This window comes from Equus asinus, chromosome 7 (assembly GCF_041296235.1).
Source record: "Equus asinus isolate D_3611 breed Donkey chromosome 7, EquAss-T2T_v2, whole genome shotgun sequence".
Classification (NCBI taxonomy): Eukaryota; Metazoa; Chordata; class Mammalia; order Perissodactyla; family Equidae; genus Equus; species Equus asinus.
The window spans coordinates 5,300,327-5,318,981 of record NC_091796.1 but is presented as its reverse complement, the minus strand read 5'-3'; the positions used below and the strand labels follow the sequence as shown (position 1 = coordinate 5,318,981).

Genomic DNA, 18,655 nt, shown 5'->3' with positions numbered 1-18,655 from the left:
AAGCATTTTCCTTAGCTTTGGTAATTTCACATAAAAAGTTATATATCAAGCATGATTTATTAGTTACAATAATATGGCATATTCTATGAATTTTTTAAGGAAGAGAATTTCTTTCTCAGATGGGAAAGCAAAGTGCTGTTGGTAAGTAAAAATGCATTGTCAGTAAATAAAACAATATCATTAACAGTTGTTAAAAAAACAATGTTACAGATTGTGGGCTTATAATTTTGATGACTGGGTTATATCAGAATTTAATCAGATATTATTATAATCACAGTTTCACCTGGGAAATCACCTCTGGTTTAAAATATATATTCTACCTATATGAGAAAAAATTCACTTCTTCTAATTGGAATGAAAGCTATATTTGTAATTTCTCTACTTAAAAATATAACTATGAAGGAGTTTAATTTAAACATAGGCTATAATGTTTATACATTATAAGTTTATACGTTATAATGTATAAGTTTATACATTGGAAACTTATAGTGTATAGTTTCCAGAATCATATCATCAAAAATTCTTTTCTCCACATCCTCTCCAACACTTGTCATTTCTTGTCTTATTAATTATAGTCATTCTGATGGGTGTGAGGTGATAACTTATTGTAGTTTTGATTTGCATTTCCCAAATGATTGATGATGTTGAACATCTTTTCATGTGCTTGTTGGCCATCTGTATATCTTCTTTGGGAAAATATCTATTCATATCCTTTGCCTGTTTTTTGATCAGGTTGTTCATTTTTTTGTTCTTGAGTTGTGTGAGTTCTTTATGTATGTTGGAAATTGAACAGATTGAGGGTTCCCAGAGGGGAAGGGGGTGGGGGAGGGTGAAAGAGGTAAAGAGGCACATATGTATGGTGGCACATAAAAACTAGACTATTGGTAGTGAACACAAGGCAGTCTACACAGAAACTGAAATATAGTAACGCACACTTGACATTTACACAATGTTATAAGCCAGTATAACCTCAATAAAAAAAATTTTAAAAAGAAAAAAATTCTTTAGTACTGTTGTAAATAAAAGCTTTATTTCTTATAAGAACATGATTCTTTTTCTCCTTAAAAAAAAAAAAAGATTTTCTAAAGAGAGACAGATGACCTACAATACACAGTTTACAATATAGTCTAATATAATTCATTCACTGGCATGCATGACTTTATTGCAGGTAGACATGTTCCTAAACAGTAGTCCAGAGATAGCTGGTAGGTGAAATTTCTGAGCCTGAGTAAACATTATTAATCAGACATGGTGCTTTCACCACCATTTGGGCATAGCCTTAAATCCTAGGCTAGCATCCGTAATCCACAGCTATTCGGTCTGAGTCCACTTTCAAGCTGAAGCCTCTTTGCCCTGTTTGGGCTAGTTTTATGTTTAAGTTGGACAGTGGCAGTCACTGTGTGCTCTAGCTCTGGAAGAATGGGTTCATTACCTAAATTTAGTTCCATCCCCAAATACTATGAGGAGACACAGCTGTAGGATATTAAAGATAAAAGTTTGGAAGAGCAAAATTCTTCACTCCTCTGTTAGAATTTTTTCTTTTAGCTTTACTGAATGTGATATTCTATAGCCAAACTGACAAACCGTAAGTATATAGCTCATTGAATATTCACAAGTTAAACATATCCTTACAACCAGTCCTGAGATTAAGAAACAGAACATTACCAGTAGCCCAGGAGCCCCCTCATGCTTTCTTCCAGGTACTACGCCTTCCCAAGATAACCACTATATTACTTGTATAAATAATTTTAATTATGAGAAAGCAAGGGAGAAGACTTGCAGCTCTGTGATCTGTAATATATGTGCCAGTGTATTTGAGGGCATTTGTTAGTAAAAGAGACTACTGAAGTCAGAAGTATGGGATGGTACCTCTCCTGATTTAAGAAGAAGATAGTCTCCATTTTTTACATATAATAGATGTCAGACTTGTAAAAGGTATTTGTTGAGTTTTCCTCTCAACTGTGGGATGACTTGTTTTTCTTACTGTAAGCGTTCCTTGTGACGCCCCACCTCCACACATACACACCCACATATCTGTGTTGTTTCTTACCTTTGTCTTCTTTTTGATGTCTCATCTGCAGATTGTCAAATATTGTATGGTGATGATTTGAATTTTACCATGTGTGGAAAAAAAATCCATTCTTAACAGTTTCTAACTTGAATAAATTAAAGTAATTTCTTTTGTTACTAAAGTACTTAATTTGATAGGATGGATTAATAATTCCAGAAAGTTCAGTGAAATATTTTATTTTCAGTACTAGACATCAATGTAACAGAAACTCAAGTTTGTCTAAGTATAGAAGCTTACACAATCAGACTGCCACCACCTAAGGTACCACATATTTTGATCTCTATAATTAGCTTTATTATGTTCACTTAATATATTTATTATTATTACTAACATGCTAGTAGGGTTTAATTTTTAGCCAAGAGTGATAAAGTTTTTTTAATCAAAATCCATATTATTAAATGCTTGATATATTGATACTGTTCTAAATCTGTTTACCCAAAGAAAACATCATTCTGTCAGTTTAATACAGATCTAATCATATTAATCCTTTCCCAAAAGATGTAAAAAGAGGGCAAGGGATTATGAGCCATTCTCTCTAATCTTAATACAGTGTTTTCTCACCCGTTAGTACTTTGTTTTTCACCTCACTGAGGTCCCTCTATATCTTTGACTCACTATAAGAAAATGTCCCACAGGAGTATTTCGCAGGGTGAGAGAACTGTAAGTGGTAAATTGTTGTTGGCTATCTATGAGCTTAAATACCCTACACATAGGGCACCTGGGGACCAGAGGAAAAAGCATTCCAGGAGATCGAAGAGGCTTACAAAAGGAGAGTGGGGCTATCAGCTTGGTTCTCTTCCCTCCAAAAGACCAAATAGAGTTATAACTCCCTAATGCGTCCTCCCGGGAAAAAAAAAAAAAAAATTAAAAAAATTTGGTTAAGATGTTATTCTTACAAAATGTAAATACCTTCCTTTGGAAGGGGTTCAACTTCCTATAAATCAACATAAACAAAGAAACTGAAAACCAATTAAAATAAGTATAAAATAGGACTTTTAGTTTAGAAGATAAGAGGGGAAGCGTGAAATACTTGATATACTGTATAGAGGAGAAATAGGGTGAACTGAAACATTGATTATATTGTTTAAAGTGGTTATGCGTGATCTAATATAATTTAAGCCTTTAAACTACTTTATAACCGTCTCTGTGGGGGTGTGTGTAAGAAATATGTGTTTTTTACTGTTTCTTTTTGTTTGCCAAATTCTTTTGAGGACTTATGCATAAAAATCTTATTTCTATTAAAAGCTAAGAGAATTTGACATTTCTCAGAGCATTATAAAGGATTTTGATACTAAGAAGAACGCCGTCATTGAGGGACATTCAATTCTAAACAACTGGTGCTATGTTTTGCCAAGGTGAGACTGCAATTTGTAGAATCTAGGGTAGATTCAAGAAATAGTAGTTTTCTCTGATTTTGCCTCAACGTTGGTATGTGCAAAAGTATAAATTATTTTCGTGAATTTTTGAAGCTGAATTTTAACTTATAAAAAGTATTAAAACAATATTGTTATACTCACAAAAGCCTTCAATTTCCTTTATCAAATTGCTAAAATAATTTTATTATACATTTTCATTTTTATTAGATCTAGCTTTAAAAAAATTTCTAGCTATTTCACTATGAAATTACAACTATTATAATAGTATCAATAAAACTTTATAAACTTGTACATATAATTAATGATGCATTATCGTTTGATATGAGCTGAGTTTTAAGTTTGTACTATCTTCAGGAAAAAATAATGGCTCCTTTTTAATATAAATAGTACTACTGAGATGAAATTTTAACCTGCTTAGGAAAAAGAACTTTAATTAACTAGCAGCATATGCATACTAATTTAATCATTGAAGCAGGGAAGAGGTAGGTAGGGAATATAGATTTGACTCTGATTCGTTCAACTCTTAATAGCCTTTTCTCTAAAGTCTAACAATTACCACGCATACCTCTGTGTGGCAACATTTTATTAGTCATTATTTTCTGTTTATAACTAACACATTGCATCAATCCAGTTTAGTTTTTCCTAACAATTCTAGTTGTTAAGATTTAATACAATGTGTATTTGGAACTGGGAACAAATGATTAGTTTATTGCTTATGTGTAGATAGTTTCTAAATGTTTTTGAACACTTTCTAAATTGTATAATTAACTTAAACTGTATCTAAGCATTGGCTCATAGTATTTTACCAACTGTTATTTTCCATAGTATGAAAATGGGACAAATAATAAGTATTCTTCACACCATACCTCCTGACTGTCCTTTTCAATCATATGAAGATTTCCAGATGCACTGGGAGGATCTGGTAAGGAATAGAAATATGTATTCTGTTAGAAGTTAATTGATTTTGCTTCTTGTAATTTAACCTAAGTTTAGCTTTGTCCCAAGAGAATTTCAGCTTTGTTCTTAATTTTTAGTATGGCTATAAACTTCCAGAAGATTGTGGAAATATTAAAATATACTGCAGCATCTACTTCAAAATGATAGGAAGAAGGATCTTCACATATCCTTTACACACCACCTGTAACAGATGCTCTCTGCCCACCTTATGATCCAGTCTTGCTCCTGCCCTGATGTCATCATTTTCAGCCTTCTCTATGTCCACGTGAATCCACTTTCCCCCTACTTCTTTTTATCTGCATGAGTGTTTTTTGTCTTTCTTGGTATTTTCCTATTTTTATTTGAGGATGAGCTTAATGATATTTTTTTTTCCTTAAACACTATTGCAACAATTTAGACAGCAAAAGGAACTTTAGGTAGGAAAAAAGTTTACATGATTCCTAGTAGTAAGAAAATAATCCTAAGATGGTGCTTAGCCAAGGGCTCCCTCTGGTGGCATTTTGGATATTATTGAAAGAGTGGAATTAAAAGAATTAGTTGTTTAACAGAGATTTTTCTTTTTGAAAACTTATTTAATTTTACAGGCCAAGTTTAGAGGATTTGACTTATACTTAATGCACCCTATTGATTTAATAAAATATCTTTGTTAACATTATTTTAAAAAATCTATACACGAAAAAGCACACAAGTGCTCGGGTGAAACTCTTGAGTCTTAATTAGTACTGATTGCACCTTTCCTGTCTCTTTTTGTTCTGACGAGCTAGAGTTTCAAAATGGAGGAAGGAAGAGCCATAATGTACTATTTCTGAATTCTACGTTTCCTAACCCAAATCTTAATGTAAAGTTGAAGTTGTCAGACCTCAATAACTGCCTTTCATTAGATGCAAAGACATTGTTCCACGTCTGCAGAGTATTTTTCATCAGAAAAGCAACTGCTTTTCTCAAAGAACTGCCTTTGGAATGTGAATACAGTCTATGTGTGTTGTTTCTCTGCACTGAATTTTTCCTGTTTTTGGAGATGCAACCTGTTTGTTGTTGACTGTAAACGTTTATTTCTATAATTTCTAAAGGTCATAGCGTCTTTCTTATAAATGACTTTCGGAGTATCTTAGTTTGCCAGTCTATATGAAGAGCCATATAATGAGGGTACAATGAGTTGTCTTGATTGTGAGTGTTAAAATAGAAGAAATTAAGATCCCTGTGAAAAAACATGCTTTTTAGCTTTGGGTAATAGGGAATAAGCAATATGTAAGATAGGATTTAGTTAAATGTGCCTTTTTAACAGTTTCTATTTTAATACTTTTTTAGTTCCATAAAAATTTCTATCTCTTATGTATGAAAACTGTTCCATTGTTCTTTAACGTTGTTCAAATACCCTCTCAGTTGCATCAGAAGTCAGCCCATACAGTTCTTTCCTAGGGTAGATTTGGAAGGTGTGTTGAAAAGTTTTCTTTCAGATTTAAAATCTAAACTGCCCCATATATGTGGATTTCCCATAAAGATGACAACTAAACCATGCTACTACACACAAGAACTAACTAAACCTCATGTACAGGTAAGAGTTTTCATGTCTTAATGAGTTCTGCAAACGTGCTGTGCACCTACCTTACTTGGACCTCTTGCCTTCTCTGATGGACTACCTACTCCATTGTGCTATAATTCTTTTCTGTCAGTTCAGTATCCTCCTAATACTGTTTGTTATTCTTATACTTATCTCTTTATCACTGCCATTTGTTGTTGTTATTGTATTCAGTGTGGCATTATAGTAGTAGTTGTTTGCTGGGCTGTTTTTCTAATTTAGCATGAGCTCCTAAAGGGCAGAAATCATACTCATCTTCTTATCCTGAGTGCCTGGTACATAATAGGTGTATCATTAAATGTTTCTTCAATGAATTAATGATCTTATAGGATAGTTTGGAAACATTGCCTCATAGAAATCTAAGTTTACTTTGAACTTCTGTCACTTCATTTGAGTCTGATTGATTGAAAAAGCCTTTGAATAATTCCATTTATAGAAATTGAGTTAATTCAATACCATTTTCCTTGTAAGATGATATGCTAAGTGAAATCTTATTTATGAAAAAGAAGTAGCAGTTAAGCAATATTAATGAAGAAAATATGGTGGCCTATCTTCACATTCACTAGAATAAGATTTCTTTGTCAAAAGAAAACAAAATTAAAAGGAAAGTTTTAAAGAATAAATCTAAGGAAATTTAATTTAAATTTTTCAACAATGATCTTTCTTTTAAATGACAATTGTGTTTTCGTCAAAAGGACAGTCAAAAGTTTGAATAGCTTGAATATAATATGAGTTATATGAATACTTCTGTGTCTGCTCACTCTCTTTTCTTGACTTACTAGTCTCCTCAGTTTATTGTAGTTTCCACTGCTCCAATGATTTAGACTTTCACATGATGTTGACTTGCTGTGGCTCAAGCACTGTGCCTAATGGCATTTTTTCAACTTTTGCTGCCATGCTGCTTGATTCATTCTCTATATAATCCTCAACTAAAATTCACCAGAGCCAATATCTGATAGGCCCATTCATCTTTGTAGGCCAGGTCGCATCATCTGTCACTAGCAGCATGTGGATTTGATATCCTTGGGTCACAGGGGCCAACACCTCATATAAATGGCATAAAAACATGAGAGCCTAGACATTAGGGGCTATAGGCAAGGTTATTTCCTTAGAAGGCAGTGTAGGTGGACAAATAGCAGTTGACATCAGTGTGATAATGAATCTTAAAATTTTGCCCAGACATAACATTTTTAAAAGTTTAGTTTCTGGCCAAGTTCAAATCTGAGGAATTTAGAAGAAGAAATGTGATTATGTCATGCATTTTTATTGAGTATATTTATTGAATACTTAATATTTCTAGCCCATGTCTGTTTATGAAATAGTGAATCTGGACAATATACATGTGAAAATTTGCTTCTTAAATGTAAAATAACACTTAATTGGAAATTCTGGTCTTTATATTGCTGCTGATGATTGGAACCGTGACAATAAGAATTTATCCTGCTCAGTTTTATTGAGCGCCTTCTGTGTGCCAGCTGCTTTTTTGTGTGTTATCTCCTTCAATCATCAAAACAGACTCTTGAGATGAAGAATTGTTTTCCCAATTTTACATAAGAGGAAACTGAGGCTCAAAACATCCAAGTAATTTAACCAAAGCCGCACGGTTAAATACATTGCAGAATTAAAACTGAAACCCAGGAGTCAGATTCTGAGTTCTGAAATTAGAAAAAGTGTAGATCTGTGGTTAGGAGTTCTGGTTTTAGAAACCCTTACTGAACATTCCTAGTAAGGATTTCTTTCTAGCAGAAGTTATTTAGGCAGGTTATTTGATCTCCCTGTGCCTCTGCATCCTCAGTTATACAATGGGGCATGGGAGTGGTGTTAATAACAGCACTTGTCACAAATTGGGCTCTCTAGGAGGCCAACTCTGGAGTCCAGTGCACATGATGTTTGTTGGGGTCTGCCCTTGAAAGCAACGCTAGTGAAGGATAGGAAAGAAGTTTGGGTGAAGGGAGAAGTCAAAAGCAAAGCAGGTGCCAGATAGTCATGGTCAAGCCCCTGTGGAGCTCTGAGGCTAAAATGACCCATCATGGTGGTTCTACATTGGCCAGAATAGGCAGGCCTTATACCCCTTCCTCCATCTGCCGTGGATTTGGGCCACAGAGAGACAGGCATGTCCTGGGGCGGCGGGACCAACAGCCCTTCCTTGAAGGGGTCTGGGCAGCACATCGCCATGTCCTTTGCAGTACTTGACAGGGTTTTTTGGATTTTGTTTTAGGACTAGGTAATACCTGGAACAGTTCCTTGTACTCAGTGAGCTCTCAGTAAATGTTAGTTCCTGTTTTTGCTACACCACATGTTAGCTCTAAGATTCATGCAGTGTTAAAAGCATAAGTTTAAAAAGTGAAAAATAAATTGATCAGGCTACTTAATAAAACTCAGCCAACTTAAATTAGCAGGAGTGCTTAGCCAAACTAGGGTTTTTTTTAACTTATGGAAATTCTCAAAGACACAAAGAAGAAATTAATATAATAAACTCATATGCCTATCATCTAGCTCTTCCTTGACATATTTTTCGGTGGAGGATAAACTGGAGAATTTTAAAACAAGTCCAAGATATGGTCTTGTTTCATCTGTAAAAACTTTAATATGCATCTCTATCTGATAAGAGCTTTTTAAAAAATTATTTAACAGTAATTCTTTAATATCATCCAGTACCAGTTTATACTCTGATTCCTTATTTATCTCAAAGATTTGTTTTAGAGGTTTTGTTTAAATCAGAATCCAAGCAAGACCCACATAATTTCATTTGGTTGTTATATCTCCTAGATCTCTTTTATTCTGTAACAATCCAAACCCCCTTCCCTTTTATTTTTGCCAGTTATTTGCTGGAAACACTGGATCATTTGCCCTGGAGAATGTCCCATATTCTCAATTTGAATGATTGCTTCCTTGTTGTGTCATTTCATTTAAAGTTAACGTATTCTTCTAATCTCCGTATTTCCTATAAACCTGTGGTTAAGTCTAAGCTTAACTGAATTCTGGTTCAGCTTTAATCAAGAAACACTCAAGTGGTGCAATGCACAGAACCAGATTTTAATAGATAAAATGTATTTGCTCAGTTATTTTGGTCAATCCTCAAGTTTCATTTAATCATTACCTTAATTCTAGATCTCTATTAGATATTCATTCATATTTAAATATAGGTTAAAGCTTTAGTTTTCCTCTATAATTTTATGTTAATGTATAAAGTTATATAAATTGTATGTAAAGTTCTAGAAATTTGAAGTCAACCAAGCCACATTTGCCAGTGACACCTGGCAGAATAACAGTAATAATGTAGTAAAGCATGTTTTTGTTGGGTTATAACTTCACAAAGCTTTGGATTGTTGGCATTTAAGTATTTTAAGTTCTGTGAATTATTTATGATCTCATCTGCTGTTTACACAGGCCCTTTTTGTAGTGTTTTTATACATTTTGAATATAAACCTAGAGGTTTCTTCCTTTGGGCTATTTAATATATTTTAGAAATTCAAAGAATGAGTAAATAATACATTGACAGGCTAGGGGCAAAACAAACTCATGGAAATTATTTTCATTTCATGTATATTTCTGAGAGACAGATGAAGATGAAAGGGGGGTATGAATATAAACATATTTCAGGCACATATTCTAGGTAAGTTTTATCTCAGAATATAAGTTATCTATTATTATATGACTCTGCCTAGAATGAGTTTTTCTTTTGGTATCTCAAGTAGTAGGTATGTTGCTTAAAAGTTACTACAGTTTATGAAACCCAAGGGTCCAAAAAATGGCTATTCTTTGATTTTCTATAATTGATTTCAACTTAGTTCTTGAATGCTTTTGTATCATCAAATGAAAAAAAATTCAATCTAGACACTTTAAGATGACTCAGTCACTTCTGACAAAGCATCTCTTTGAGGTAGAATTTCATTCAAATTTAAGAATCATTCTTCTCCTTGTGATAGCATCTATGTACAGGGGAAAGTCTATGTAGGGTGAGGGCAGTGGTGTGTGATGAAGTGCATTTGGTGTGCTTGCCAAATATGGTCCACATCAGGAGAATCAGTGCCCTAAGCTCTGTTTCTGGACACTTGCAAAGCTGGTGAGTGGACACTTGGACTCCTGCTAACTCTGCAACCGAAAAACCAAAGACGTTCATAAGTAAGCTTTTCAGCAGAAACTGTGGAAGTGTGGCTCTACCTCATTTCTTCCTTCCAAGTATTGTGTGGGTGCCTCTGCTTGGTTGATCCTAAATCACATCCTGAACCCTACCTGTGAAGGAGAAAATGTCCATTCTAGATTTCCAGGCTCTAGAAGAGCACTAAGGAGGAGGGTGCAATGGATGTTGAACATCAGTCCACTATATCCATCACACAGTCATAGCTGGGGATTGGGGTCGGGGGGCATTCACTTCTTGACTTGGATTGGTCTGATGGTGGTAGTGTCTGCTCATATGGTATCTTGACAAAGATGCTGTTCAAGGTTTTCTCCTAGCTGCCTTGTACAGATGATCTTCAGAAGAGCAGCTGCATCCCCTCTTCAGTCTCTCCAGAGGTACCTGTCAAATCCTGTTACAGGTTGAACTGTGTGCCCCCCCCAAAAAAATTGATATGTTGAATAGTACCTCAGGATGTGACCTTGTTTGAAGTAGGGCCATTGCAGATATAATTAAGATGAAGTCATACTGGAATAGGATGCACCCCCAAATCCAGTATGACTAGTGTTCTTATAAAAAGGGGAAATTTGGACACACACACATATGGCAGGATAATGCCATGTGAATATGAAGATGGTTATCTGCAAGTCAAGGAGAGAGGTCTGGAATAGATCCTTTCTTCATGGCCCCAACCCTACCAGCACCTTAATTTCAGACTTCTAGCCTCCAGAACATTGAGAGAATACATTTCTGTTGTTTAAGTCACCCAGTTTCTGGTATTTTTTACAGCAGCCCTGTCAAGCTAAATCAACTCCTTCTTGATGCACACTTTTCCACTCAGGCTGGCAATCTCCAGGCGTTATCAGTCAGCTCTTATTCCTTAGTTAACTTCTGTATCCCTTCACTCAGGGTCAGGAAACCTGGCTCAATCCTCGTTTTGCCCTCTGAAAATTATGGGGAATTAAGGAGGGGTGTCTTCTTGCCCTGCTGACATGGGTGAGCCTCCAACTTTAGAAGCCTACAGACAAGAAGTGAGCTCTATTTTCAGTATCACCCCAAACCTCACCGAAGATTTTCGTGGGGTCTTCTGCCTTCTCCCAAGAATAGTCAAAGTGGGGGAATTCTTGTACTCTATGATAACTTTGTATTATGTCAGCTTCAGAACACTGGGAGTCTGTTTCCCTAAATTCCTTTTTCTACATAGTTCTGGCTTAGGGTTGCATGCGATTAGGAAGGTGGAGGTGATCAAAAGCCACGTGCACACTTAGAAGTTCTGTTCGAGGCCAGTATCGCAACTCAATACTCACTGGGGATGCGCTATGGCCAGATAGTATTGTGATTCCACTTATATGAGGTACTAAGAATGGACAAATTCATAGGCACAGAAAGTAGAATGGTGGTTACCGGAGGCTGCAAGGAGAGGGAAATGGAGTTAACTGCTTAAAGACTACAAAGTTTCTGTTTGGGATGAAGAAAAATTTTTGGAAATACGTAGTGGTGATGGTTACACAACAGAAGAACAATGAGGAATGTACTTAATGTCACTGAATTATATACTTAAAAATTTCTAAAATGGTAAATTTTATGTTCTATATGTGTATATTACCACAACTTTTTAAAAAAGACTATATACACTTGTTTCTCTGATGCACCTAACAAGTCAGTTTAACAAATACTTGCTGCATTGCTAGCAGGTACCAGGCACTCTGGTAGGAAATGAGAGTACAAAATTATTTACACAGTCGCTGCCCAGTAGTCAAGATCCTGCTTATTATTCTTAAAGGCCTAGTGTAGATGCAACCACCTCCTCCATTAATTTAATTTCTTTGAACAAGTATTTTGTAGTAACTGTGAGAAAGATTTAAGAATGTGGACGATATGAAAATAAATGTCTTGGTTCCTACCCTTGAAGAGTCTGGGATCTACTTGGGGAGATGGAACATGCACACTGAAAGTAAGGGCACTACCTTGTGCTATTTTGGGCTGACAAATAAATACTGATAGCAGATCCTTGGGGAGATAAGGGGGCAAGAAAAGGAGAGAAAAGGGAAAGACATTCTGAACGAGTCAGCAGCAAGAGCACGTTTGAAGGACAATGGGTAGCTCAGTGTATAGCTTTCATAGTGGATTTATATAGAATTTAGAACATATCTTCATCTTGAAAAGGTGGTATCTAAAGAAGGTTACATACCATAAGAGATGTACACATTTCCTCACGAAGACTCATTTGTTTTTCTTTACATGTTCTATGTATTGTAGTGTTACTTTATATTCTTATTTTGATGATATTTTGTATCTTATTTCTTTTCCATGAAGGATATTACTACATTTTAAAAATTTCCTAATCTCTACCTTTTCAGGAAAATAAAGTCAAGCCACCCAATCTGACCACTAAGCAAATGTTCAGGTCCTCTCTGACTCAGGCCCCTTCCACAAGACCCGCCCTGGCTCAGAGTCTTCTACCATGTTCAGTAGCCACGGACCACAAGGTGGAGCTTTCAGTCAGCCAGCCAAAGCCCTGCACATACTCAACTCTGCACCTCCAGCCAGAATCTGTTCAGAGCAGAAAGAAAGCCCTGTCTTATAAGACACCACACGTACATTTGGAAGTACCAAAGCCCAACAGAGGAAATACTCAAGTTCAAGACACAAATTTTAGCTCCCGCAGTAATAGCACCCCTAAATTCATACCAGTTTTCAAAACTCAGTCGTTACAGATGAACAAAAATGTCTTAGAACCTGGCAGCCTGAAAAGAAAACAGCATGTTGTTACAGAATCTAAATTGTTTTCACTTAAAACTAGTGTGATCCAGGATGAAAAACTGATTTTAGATGCAACCATAAAAAAGAGAACTAGTAGTAACATTCAGATGAATGCTAGAAATTTAAATCAGAAGACTTCTAGACCTCTGCAAGAAAAAAACACTGAGTCCTATGAAAACATGACAAAATATCCCCCTTCTGATGGAAAATGGACTGTGAGTTTAAGTGTAGGTAAAAAACTATCTGATAGTTCAGTATTTCAGATGTTAAATAGCAATTTAGGTGTAATAAAAAGTGCTGTTGACTTTCGAGTTAATGGAAAAGAAAATTTAACAAGCAAATATATAACACAAACTTTAGGGAAAGGCCACAAGTCACTGAAAGTGAAAAGACAACCACACATTTTTGAATCAGGCACAGAAATGGAAGATCCCCAACTACCACAGCGGCAATCAGGAAATCAAACTAAAGAAGTTGATGTAAGTGACCACCAACTGGTAGTGAGCAGAACAGTCCACAGGTCTAAAAGAAAGTTATGGCAGGAATCTTCAGAAACTTCAAAGAAGCCTCATTCCAATACTATCCATTATAGGCAATCCAGTTCTTCTAGGAACCAGGTAAAACAGTTTTAATCTGGGGATATTCATCATATGGTAGACCTTTAAAATCCCTAAACAAAGATTTACATGATTTTCCCAAGATCATCTAGAAACATATTAAGAAACAGAATATCTACCCTAACACAATGGCAAGTATTTACAGCTAATTTATATCAAAGTGTGCTTCTTCAATCTGGTTACAGATACATAACTTGGACAAATCAAAACCGAAGAAATCTCGCATCATTCCTAAAGCTTATAACATGGATGTGAAAGAAGGAAATATTTACCAGGTAACTTAGGTGATATCTTTTTATTTATTTTTCATTACATTATCAGAATTGCAGTTGCTGAGTTTAGGGATCCCCAGCCTCTTGGTGAGAAGGAGCTACTTTTAAATTCCTTGAAGCCTTAAAATCAGCAAGGAAAAAGGAAATGTTAGGAACAGTAAGCCATTGACCAAGGACTGTACGCGGCAACCGTTATGCATAGTAGAGGCCCCGAAGAGGGGTGAGGTGGAGAGAGGCCCCACCGCTGGCTCCCTCACACTCTGTTCTGGGGTCTTTGCGGACTAAGAAGAGGGTGCAGCAGCAGCAGACTGCCTAAAGACAGGTTTCCACAACCTCTAGAACACAGACCTCTTGGGACTGTTATCCAAGATAATTCAATGATGTTTCAAAGGTTAATCATTAAGTTAAAATTCACACCAAAAAATGTTGCAGTGCTGGCTAAAGTTAAAACTTGAGATTTAGCTGCTAATGCTGAGTCTGCAGCACTGAATTCACAAACCATGCATCTTGAAATTACATTTTATTCTGTTCTGCCATCTGTTTTAGTCTAAGAACAAGCTTACCAAAATATCCACAAATACTTTATGCATAGAACTATTGGAATAGTTTCAATTCAAGTTCTTTATGAACAACCCAGAAAACATTTTCTTCTCTTCCAAATGCTATTTCTTTCTATAATTAATAGAATTTCCAGCCTGATTTGAATTAACCAAAAGGTAGTTAACTGTATTCCCATATATTTTGTAATGTTGGTTTCATGTAGTTTCATATAGATGTCTTACTATATGCACTCAGTAGGTGGTCAAGGAAAAAAAAAGTATGTGCTAGAATGCCGTAGAATTTTTTTCATTTTTAAAAATCAGTGAAATTTACTCAAGATTTCATATTGTTCTACAAGTATAGCACTTTCCCATATTGAATTACTTAAGACCTAGCACAATTTTTATAGTTAAAAAATCATTTCCAGGGGCTGACGCCGTGGTCGAGTGGTTAAGTTCGCGCACTCCGCTGCAGGCGGCCCAGTGTTTCGTTGGTTTGAATCCTGGGCGCGGACATGGCACTGCTCATCAAACCATGCTGAGGCAGTATCCCACATGCCACAACTAGAAGGACCCACAACAAAGAATATACAACTATGTACTGGGGGGCTTTGGGGACAAAAAGGGAAAAATAAAATCTTTAAAAAAAAAATCATTTCCACAACTAGGAGGACCCACAAATAAAGATACACAACTATGTGCTGGGGGAATTTGGGGAGGAAAAAAAAGCAGAAAAAATAAAAATAAAAAATCATTTCATGAGCTACAAAGAATAACGTAATGAGAAAAATTATAGATATCATTATAGAAAATAATTTCCTGCAAATATAATATTAATATATACTCCTATGAAAATTTAAGTAATACAAAACAGTTTCAAGAAAAAGTGAAAAAAAGACTGTAATTCCTCTTTGCAGGGATAACCACTTGGAACCATAGATGGACACTCACACTCATGCCTGTGAACATGGAATGAGGCTCCATACGCTGCTCTGGAACCTCCTTTTTCACTCAACAGTTTCCTCGTTCATGGTTGCATAGAATTCCATTGCATGTTGGGTGTACTGTATTTAACTATCCCTACCGACTGACATTTAAGTTGTTCCCAACTTTTCACTATGATGACAATGTCATGTAAACAGTCTTATGTAGATGTTTGCAGAATATCTAATTATGTAGTAGTTTTATTTTGACCTTACTAGTTTTATTAAAGTTTATTTGAATTCATTATTTTTGTTATTGAAATTTTCAAACCACACAAAGTACAGATAATAGTATAAAGAACCTCTAAGTACTATCACCCTGCTTCAACAGTTATTAATATTTTTGCCACTCTGTTTCATCTGTTCTCACATATAGACTTTTTTACTGTTCTATTTTAAAGCAAATTCTATACATCATATAATTTTACCCATAAAGACTTCAGTATATATCTCTAACAGATAAGCTATAGCATGTTTTTAAAGAAAAAAAAAATGTGTGTATTTACGTTGCGTTTTTGGGGTCTCTACTGTATCTTTATAGACTCACTAAATTTCACTTTAGTTTAACATGCAAACTAGCAAGAAGCCCTCAATAAACATAAAAGCCTTTTTCACAGAAGAACTAGATAGAGCCTTCAGTCATATAACGAAAATGTTGGAGTGGAAACTTGTATGTTCAACCATATTCATTAAGCATATACCGCGTGCCAGGCAGTGGGCTGAGCACTGGCTTACTGAAATGATGACTGCCACTGGCAGTGGAGTCTAATCCCTAGCAAACCCATTCTGGGTTCCTGGTGGAGATGTAGGAGTATATATGTATTGAAGCAGATGTCAACAATGACTTTTCGGTCCATATTGCAGATAAATTATCTAACATATGAAAAGAGAGAAATAGAAATAGAGCTTCTCACCTAAGTAGTAGTAGTCTGGCTTTCAAACATTTTAGATGTTTAATTTATAAAATATGATATAATTGTGATATTTAAAAGAAACCAAAAATCCTCATTAATATCCACTGAAATAATCCTTCATTAAATAAAAAAGAACTAGCAGAGAGCCAAGTATAAGTTGAACTTTGATTTTTTAGTGTGATTTGCTGTTTTTGCCAGTTCATTATGCTATTGTAATTAAAAGCAAAAATGAACTCAAACTCTACTTCAAAACTGTAAATATAATTCTTGCACTTGAAGTTGTGCCTGGTTGGTTAATTTACTGTTTACCTTTACTGCAAGCATTTCTGTTTTCCAGAATTATCTCTATTTATAATTATTTTACCATTTTCATAGGGAAATACATCTGGTTTAAAGCGCAATTTGAGTGTGCCTTTCTCATTCTAAAACTAGTGTGACAGATAATTAGTAGGCTCAGTAAAAAATGGTATATCATTTTGTTTGTGAAGCTGCAGTGAAAATGTTTGCTTATGAAAGTGCTGTTAAGAATGTCTATTTGGTCACTCAGTCGTCCGCAGCATGGACTCATTCTTGAAACCAGTCTTCCTCCTGTTTCGTGTATTCCCAGGCTGCCTTCCTGCCACTGCTCAGTCATCATGCCTTAAGTAATGAAGACTTATTATTCGACTAAGTGAAACAGTTAAGTAGTGTGTGATATCTTCCAGTTCTTTATATAAATAATCTTGATAGCCCCTCCTCCTCTCCATTAGTGTCTAAAACTTAGAATTTATAATATAGTATTTCATTTACATAAATGATAATCTACATGGCAAAGCCTGCTTATGTTAGGATCAGTCTATTTTCTGATGTAAAGTAGGTTTATTTTTCATCTTACAATATTTATCCTAGTGGAACTTTACAAAAATATATATATGATTTACTATAGAGACACATGGGCAGATTGATTTTTTATTTACTACTCCATGTTTAGAGAGGAGGTTCCACACCAAATTGCAGTGTTCAGATTCACTGGAGAAATCAATGAAGATTTTGGTTCATTTTTAAAGAGTACAATTTTGAAAGCCAGTATAATTTCAAATTTAATTAAGAATACTAAATTGTCGTTCCTTGTTTAAATTTTTGGTGGTTTATATGCATTGTGGATCCCCACCCCCACCCCTGTTCTTCACATTCCAATTGTATTTTAGTTTTAGAACCATTACAATTTTAAAACTATAAATAGATGATTTTATGTTCACCTGTATCCAGAGTCTCAAAAGATCAGCTATTGCATTTAAAAACCTATAGCAAATGCCAAAATTAATGCTAAGAATCATCTTTATAGCAATGTAAAAACACTTTCTCTGTACTATTCATATTCTAAATTCCACAATATTTGTTGCTTATATGTTTTTATTTATATTTTTTATGTATTACTATGATTATTGTACATTATTATATATTATTTGTATTTGTGGCTTACTGTAGCAAATAGGTAAAAAATATAGGTTTGTCACTGATTAGCTTTTATTTGAGTAACCAGTTCACTAGCCAGTTTTTGCTCTCTTTCTCAAATTGCACATCATCTGGTGTTATGCTAGAACTCACAATATATTGGTTATTTATTGATACTTAAGAATGGTCAGTATTTATAAATGTTTAAAGATGTCATGGTCATTATTTGTTGATGCCTAAAATGTCCATGTTGTTGTATCCTACATAGTGTCTTATTTTGAATTAAAAAATGTATTTCAAATAGACGTATTTTTCATATGTCAGAGTGGCTGAATGAAAAGGCTTAGATAAATTACAAATTCTTTTGCCTTTGTGATTCCATTTCTTCACAGACATTTGCTGCTGGACCCGTGTAAACTAATTTAGGTCCTCACCATGTCATAGAGCTTCTGTTCGCAACAGTCCTTCATTCTTTCATTCAGCAGATACTTACTTAGTATCTGCTATGTGCCAAGTACTATTATAGATGCTTGGGACATACCAGTTAACACTAACCTTACATTCTTGCAGAGAGAGACAGAAAATAAACATAACAAAAAGTTATGTAATGTATTAGAACAGGACAAGTATAGGGAAAAAAATACAGCAAGGTAAAGGAGATGGTTAAGGTACGCTTCCTGGAACAAAGACATAAAGGAAGTGAAGAAGTTAGCCACGTGGATATCTGAAGGATGAGCTCTCTAGGCATTAGGAATGACCTGTATGTTCAAGAGGCATCAGGGAGCCCAGAGTGTAAAATGATCCAAAGAGGACAGACTAGAACATAAGATCTGATCATATTGGGCCTGTTGGCCATGGCAAGGACATTTACACTGAGTGAGATGGTGTGGGGACCGGAGAGGTGATGTGATCTGACTTAGGCTTCAAGAGGATCATTCTGACTGCCATGTTGAGAATAGACCGGGGGTAGAGGAGAGTGGGAGAAAGAAAGAAGACCGTCTAAGAGGCCATTGCAGCAGTCCAGGCAAAG

The 18,655-nt window shown here is 35.2% G+C and overlaps 1 protein-coding gene across 1 annotated transcript in view; it reads left to right on the top strand.

Annotated features, from left to right (window-relative positions):
- C7H18orf63 (chromosome 7 C18orf63 homolog) overlaps nucleotides 1–17,948 on the top strand; it is a 31,148-nt gene extending 13,200 nt beyond the window's left edge. Inside the window, exons 6-14 of the mRNA XM_070512860.1 lie at nucleotides 100–141; nucleotides 2,256–2,332; nucleotides 3,317–3,426; nucleotides 4,273–4,369; nucleotides 4,482–4,567; nucleotides 5,776–5,959; nucleotides 12,464–13,483; nucleotides 13,669–13,758; nucleotides 15,212–17,948. Of these exons, the coding sequence (XP_070368961.1) occupies nucleotides 100–141; nucleotides 2,256–2,332; nucleotides 3,317–3,426; nucleotides 4,273–4,369; nucleotides 4,482–4,567; nucleotides 5,776–5,959; nucleotides 12,464–13,483; nucleotides 13,669–13,758; nucleotides 15,212–15,217 (1,712 nt within the window). The 3' untranslated portion in view covers nucleotides 15,218–17,948. The remainder of the gene's footprint in view (nucleotides 1–99; nucleotides 142–2,255; nucleotides 2,333–3,316; nucleotides 3,427–4,272; nucleotides 4,370–4,481; nucleotides 4,568–5,775; nucleotides 5,960–12,463; nucleotides 13,484–13,668; nucleotides 13,759–15,211) is intronic.
- Nucleotides 17,949–18,655: the final 707 nt, after the last annotated feature.